This window comes from Rhinopithecus bieti, unplaced genomic scaffold (genome assembly GCF_001698545.2).
Source record: "Rhinopithecus bieti isolate Rb0 unplaced genomic scaffold, ASM169854v2 scaffold_21155, whole genome shotgun sequence".
In the NCBI taxonomy this organism is placed as follows: domain Eukaryota; kingdom Metazoa; phylum Chordata; class Mammalia; order Primates; family Cercopithecidae; genus Rhinopithecus; species Rhinopithecus bieti.
In genome coordinates, this window is record NW_016810615.1 from 146207 (window position 1) to 153392 (window position 7186).

Consider the following 7186-nt stretch of genomic DNA (forward strand, 5'->3'; position numbering starts at 1 on the left):
TCCTTTAAAAGAAAGGAAGAAAATGAAATTGAAGCCTCAAATTAACTTTTCCATACTTTGTTAAGATACGTTTCTTCTGAAACTTATCTGTAAATGTGAAGTGTTTGTATAAATGTAAATAGATCTTGACTAGAATAAATTTTGGATATTGCTAATTTGTAACCATAATCTTTATAAAGCAACATGAAAGAAAAAAGCGAATTTTTTTTGAAAATAAATTTTTCTTTTAGAATTTGTTAAAGTATATTTCTGCCACTGTTATACCATTTATTGCTGGCATGTTGATTTCAGGAATTTGGATTAATTGAACTGTTTGTAACAGAGGATGACCGAAAACTGATGCAGTCTGCCAATGAGCCATGTCTTTCCCTATCCTAACCACCTCCAGTTCTTCTGTGAACACTTCTGAACTGAGGTGCTCCACACAGGTGATTTAGTTTGGTGTGTCACCTCCCCCTGCCTGCTCCCCACATTTATTAGGCACCACTCTAGTTAAAACCACTTTGGGTGGTGAAAAGAGAAAGAGCTGAGATAAATGGCAGAGAAGATTTGTTTGCTCCGGGCCTATTTTAGCCTCATGCATGACAGCGTGCTTGGGCAGGGACTAGTGGAGTTCCTGCAGCTGCATACAAACAACTCATAAGTCTTGGGAAGTAAACAGTCTCCTGCTTAGAAAATAAAGACCGTCGGGTACTATAATCCTCACCTGCTGCCTGTTCTGCTGGCATGATGGAGATGCCATAACTGTAACAGTTACCTTTATATTGATCATTTTCCTGACATTGATGCTGGACCAGATTGTCAAAAAAATTTCAACATTTAAAAATACATCTTTTAGTAGTTAAAATGGTGTTAAAACCAGGACTTTGAAAATAAGCTTACAGTACCTATGTAGTAGTCTATGCTTAGCTATTGGTTTTAAGGTTTCTAACATGTGAAACTGTGAATACCATTCTTTCATCAAACAAAGAAGAAACTAGAAGTTCCAAGTGAGTCAGCGTTTATTTAACTGCTTTACGCATTGAGCCTTGACCTCCATGGCAGCAGGAGCTTCCTGCTGATCTGTCTTACAAAGGCTTCCTACACAGGTCTCTGCCATCTCTCTCTTCACAGCAGGTCATGCAACTCTAACCAATGTTTGAGTGGACCAGTGCAATAGCTTCTTAGGTTCTTTCCCTCCTGTTGCTATAATCCATCCTACATCCAGCTGCAATATTTCCTAAGCTTAATTTTCATCATATCACTCTCTTAATCAAAAGTTCATGACAGCATCAAACACAACAAATTCAAACTCTTATGTATCTGAAGCATGCTGTTTTCATCACCGAAAAATATTTTTAATACCCATTGTTTTGGTTCATATTCTTTATTGTAGCCACTAAGAGCCACTTGCTATGGACTCTGTTTCCCTCGTTTAAACTTTCCTCTGCCTATATCTTCAGAGGACTCCACCCCACCAGGAATGTGAAGCTTAAACTTCATGTTTAAGGGCTGCTCCTACTAATTAGTGTCTAGTTCCTAGGACTCCACTCATGTCAGAAACCTCTCCAAACCACAGAGTTTTGGTTGGACTAAAGAACTGTGTATAATTTCTCTATTTTATATCTGCTCATATTTCCAAGCTGTCTGAACAGTTGTGACAGTGTCCAGGAACTAGAAGTTTGGAGTTTTGGGCTCTATCTCCCCTAAAGTCTCAGATCTGACTTGTCACCACTTTTTCTCAGATTTGGGCCTATTTTTCCACATGCTCCCTGAGACCGCCTCTCACCTAGCCCTGATTCCTAGGTATCTCCTGCTCTGTTAGTCATTGAAGCTATCCTTAGTATCAGGCTCAAGGGGAATCCAATTCTCTCACCACAATGAAGTTCATGTGTGTGGAGGGTTGGGGAAGGGGTCTGTGGGGCCTTGAAAAAAAGTTTTAGGATAATCAAAGAATGAGTAAATTACATATCTAAAACTTCATCAAAACATACTGATTTAATAAACACTGAACAGTTACCATGTGTCATTCATCACCTAGTACTCAAAACATAAGAAAACCTATGACTATGAAATTATGTTTTTTAAAATTGATAATAGAAAGCACCTTAAGTGTTTTTCACTACCTTGATAATTTCAGATAACAAAACCTTAGAAAATTTCAGCCTATATTAGAATTCATGCTTTAATTTGCTGGAAGTAAATAGCTGGCTACAATGTTTATCTTCTTTTAGATGTTTAAGTTAATAAAACCAGGAATGAGGAGACAAACATCTTTTGTCTCAAGAATATATTCCATCATGTAACAAGAGCAGAATGTTATTTTTGAACCTCCCATCCAAAGATAGTAGGTCAAAGAGGTATTTCATTCTACTTCATAGTCTTTTATAACATATGCTTGAATTAAAATGCAGAACTAAGTAAAATTTTCTTCAAACAAGATCACGTGTCTTATTTTTTAGGGTGAATTTTGTAGTGAGAGTTTTAAAATGATACCATTATGGCATGGTCCACCAGTTTTTTTTTAATCAATGTCAGAAATCCAAAATATCTACATCATATATTTCCTACGTTATCAGTACAATCCAAAGCGAGCATTTAGTCAAGGTGGAAGTTTTAACTCAGGGAACACAGAAAACCACTAAGATTGTGATGTTTAAGTTGATTACGAACCGTGTGCATTGTTATTTGATATGGATAAGCTATAGTTACCCTACGGTTATAGTTTACAATTTACTTTTAAGCAATATATTCTTTTTCGAAGGAAATTTCCCATGGAACCCTAGTATATAAAATATATGAAAGAAACTAAAGAAGGGTCAAGGGAACTAAGAGTTCCCCTCATCTGGGTGCACCCTCATTCATGTTCACTGCCTCCTCTCTACTTCTAGCTCTGCTAGATCCTACCTGCCTTCAACAGCCCTGAAGAAATTGAGTCCACTGTTAAACAATGGCTGCCTTATAGCAATGAGGACATTGACAATCTTGGGCTACAATTTAAAACCTTGTTTTAAGCAATTAAAAAGAAATAAAATACCCTGATTTCCTTTCCTTTGGATAAATACACAGTAGTGGGATTGCTGGATCATATGGTGGTTCTATTTTCAGTTTTTTTAGGAACCACCTTACTGTTCTCCATAGTGGCTGTGCTAATTTACATCACCACCAACAACGTACAAGGGTTCTCCTTTCTCCACATCCTTGCTAGCATTCATTATTGCCTTTCTTTTGGATAAAAGTCATTTTAACTGATGTAAGGTGATATCTCACTGTATTTGATTTGCATTTCTTTGATGATTAATGATGGTGAGTACTTTTTCATATACCTGTCGGTCATTTGTATGTCTTCTATTGGGAAATGCCTATTCAGGCTTTTGACCATTTTAAAAATCAGATTTTTTTTTTTTTTTCATGAGTTGTTTGAGCTTATATATTCTGGTTATTAAGCCCTTGTCAGATGGACACTTTGAAAATATCTTCTCCCATTCTGTGGGTTGTCTCTTCACTTTGTTGGCTATTTCCTTTGCTGTGCAGGATCTTTTTAACTTGATGTTATTCCATCTGTTCATTTTTGCTTTGGTTGTCTGTGCTTTTGAGGTCTTACTCAAAAAGTTTTTGCCCAGACCAATGTCCTAGAGTGTTTCTCCAGTGTTTTCTTCTACTAGTGTCATAGTTTCATGTCTTAGATTTAAGTCTTTAATCCATTTTGATTTTTGGTTATGATGAGAGTAGGGATCTAGTTTCTTCTTCCACATACAGATATCCAGTTTTCCCAGGATCATTTATTGGAGAGACTATCATCCCTCCCAATGCATGTTTTTGGCATCTATGTAAAAAATGAGTTGACTGTAAATATGGAGCTTTATTTCTGGGTTCTCCATTCTGTTCCACTGGTCTGTTTGTTTTTACATCAGTACTATGCTGTTTTGTTTACTATGGCTTTGTAGTATAATCTGAAGTCAGGTAGTCTGATGCCTCCAGCTTTCTTCTTTTTGCTCAGGATAGCTTTTGCTTTTCTGGGACTTTTGTGGTTCCATATGAATTTTAGAATTGTTTTTTCTATTTATGTGAAGGATGTCCTTGGTATTTTAATAGAGATTTCATTAAATCTGTAGATTGCTTTGGGTAGTACTGTCATTTTAACAATATTGATTCTTCTAATCCATGAACATGGAGTATCTTTTCAGTTTTTTGTGTGTGTCCTCTTCAATTTCTTTTATCAGTGTTTTACAGTTTTCATTGTAGGGATCTTTCACTTCATTGGTCAAGTTTATTCCTAGATATTTTATTGTATTTGTAGCTATTTTACTTGGGATTACATTCTTGGTTTCCTTTTCAGATTGTTCGCTGTTGAGGCCAGGCACAGTGGGTCTCATGCCTGTAATCCCAGCACTTTGGAAGGCTGAGGCAGGCAGACTGCTTGAGCTCAGGAGTTTGAGACTAACCTGGGCAACATGGCGAAACCCCATCTCCACAAAAAATACAAAAATTAGCTAGGCATAGTGGTGTGCACCTGTAGTCCCAGCTACTAGGGAGGCTGAGATGGTAGGATGTCTTGAGCCCAGAAGGCAGAGGCTGGAGTGAGTTGAGATGGTGCCACTGCACTCCAGCCTAGGTGACAGAGCCAGACCCTGTCTCAAAAGAGAAGAAGAAGAAAAAAGAGGGAAAAAACAATTGTTTGCGGTTGACATACAGAAATAGTAGCATTTTCGTATATTGATTTTGTATCCTGCAACTTTACTGAATTTGTGAGTTTTAATAGTTTTTTTGGTAGAATCTAGGTTTTTCTAAATATAAGATAATATCCTCTGCAAACAAGAATAATTTGACTCTTCCTTTCAAATTTGGATGTTCTTTATTTCTTTCTCTTGTTTAATTGCTCTAGCTAGTACTTCTATTTTATTCAACTATGTTGAATGCAAGTGGTAAAAATGGACATCCGTGTCTTGTTCCAGATCTTAGAGGAAAGGCTTGCAGTTTTTCCCCTGTTCAGTATGATAGACTCATGTTGTGGTTTTGTCATATATGGCAAAGCTAAGAGAGAATTCTCAGTTTTTATTCACCTTTAAAAGTGATTTAATTATAAGCATGCTGAGCTTATTTTGTAAGTGTATGTTCTGTCGTATACAACACAAAGTTGCTGAAGTCCTTACATATTCTTTTGATTCTGCTTAAAAACAGACATGGGCACTAAATGACAAACCACTTATTCCATGCCATAAGAAAAATATCTAGAGTCAAGAAGTAGCTCTTCTGTGACACTATGGACAGTAGGTCAGGACTGTTTACTTGATGACCTTGCATTAGGCACACAAAAAAAGCCAGTGATAAAAAGAAAAAGGTACTACGTTGGCTTGCTACAGTAATTCAGAAGTCAATTAGCATTAGACTTACACTCTAGGCAGACTACTGTTATATGAGAAGCTGAAGGTTAGAACAGATGAAAAAAATTTCTTCACTTAGGATGGCAGAACTAATTTTTAACCAGTGAAGGAACTCTGGGAAAGCTAAAGACATATCACATTCTAGGACAGTACTGCCCAGCAGAAATATCACAAGACGTATGTAATTTAAAATTTTCTAGTAGCCACATTAAAAGGCGTGGTGGCTCACTCCTGTAATCCCAGCACTTTGGGAGGCCAAGGCAGGTGGATCACCTGAGGTCAGGAGTTCAAGACCAGCCTGGCCAACATGGTGAAACCCCATTTCTACTAAAATACCAAAAAAAAAAAAAAAAAAAAAAAAAAGCTGGGCATGGTGGTGGATGCCTGTAATCCCAGTTACTCAGGAAGCTGAGGCAGGAGAATTGCTTGAACCCAGGAGGCAGAGGTTGCAGTGAGCCAAGATCATGCCACTGCACTCACGCCACTGCCCACACCAGCCTTGGCAACAAGAGTGAAACTTCGTCTCAAAGAAAAAAAAAATCACTCATTGGACTTACATGCTTAACATGAATTGCATCTTTCTTTATATGAAAACCACTTCACAATGTTAAGTTTACCTTTTCGTATTAGTTCCGAGCCCGGGGTGGTTGGTAAAATTGTTGAGTTGGCCGAGTGGATCTTCTTGGCTGGCCATCACCTCCCCTACGGAACTCCAGAGTTTGGTCGTAGGTGCCTTCTTCCTCCTATTTGCAAAGAGTAGTGATTTTACATGTTCAAAATGGCTCTAAGTTTCTTAAGTAAAAAAAATTTTATGGTCCCTATTTTAATAATATCTCTCTTAAGCTGCCCCAGAATTCACACATGTCAACTTTGACAACAGAGGGAGGCAAGGGGAAGGGGGGAAAAAAAAAGGAAGAAAAGAAAAGGCAGGGATACTGTAAAACTCTTTTGATCCTTGGTAATAGAAAACGTTGTTTATAGTGGTAAGATTAGAACTGTATTTTATTCTAGAAAAGGAAACTATTTCCAAATAATAGCAAGATCATCTCATCAAATGGCTTGACACAATGTGGTAAAAACATACAGAAAAGAAAGCATTATAATAACGATTTTCTTGAATATTTGGGCTTCTAAATGTTTCTAGGTATTTATCATGGAAAAGGATTTCGGCAGAATAAAGAAAAGTGGTTGAAGAGCCAAAGAATGTTCACCAGCTGTCTGTCCCCATCTGATGAAATCTCCAACACTGCTAAGAACCTTACATCTAGAGACAGAAAAAAATAATGGTTTGGAATAGGGGAGGAATACAATTTACATATAAAGAAAGCTTCATGCAAGATAGAGAGATCACTACAGTAAGACTCAAACTATTTTATTTGCTTTCTTACTGAGTGGGTATCTACCAGCTCAAGGAGTAGCATAGGGAAATTAGGATAAGCAGATTAAATAGCAGAAAGAGTATAGTTAATTATAATATTTGAAAAGGACTTAGAAGCAACAAAACATAGCCAAAGCCACATTGGTTTCTTACTGAGTGCTGCCACCCTGTTATTTTAGTGTTTTTGAATTAACACAGCTATGAAGTATGTGCCCTATGAAAGAGAGAAAAAATTAGCTCTCAGTTTTGTTTACGATAAAGAAATCATCTATTTCACTAAGTAGGCAGTTTAAATTACAACTGAATTATCAGAGCACAATAATTTGCATGATTTTGGAAATTAATCCTATTTTTTTCTCTTCCTTATCTTTGAATCTTCTTTCTCAAAATATTGCTTTCCTTTGACCTTATTAAAACATAGAAAATAAATGAAAAGACTAAGTTC

At 36.8% G+C, this 7186-nt stretch overlaps 1 protein-coding gene across 1 annotated transcript in view; it reads right to left on the reverse strand.

The window, feature by feature from the left end:
• Window positions 1-5941: 5941 nt before the first annotated feature.
• Window positions 5942-7186, reverse strand: part of TDRD3 (tudor domain containing 3) — a 152083-nt gene continuing 150838 nt past the window's right edge. Inside the window, 1 exon segment of the mRNA XM_017892514.1 lies at window positions 5942-6106. Coding sequence (XP_017748003.1) covers window positions 5990-6106 — 117 coding nt within the window. The 3' untranslated portion in view covers window positions 5942-5989.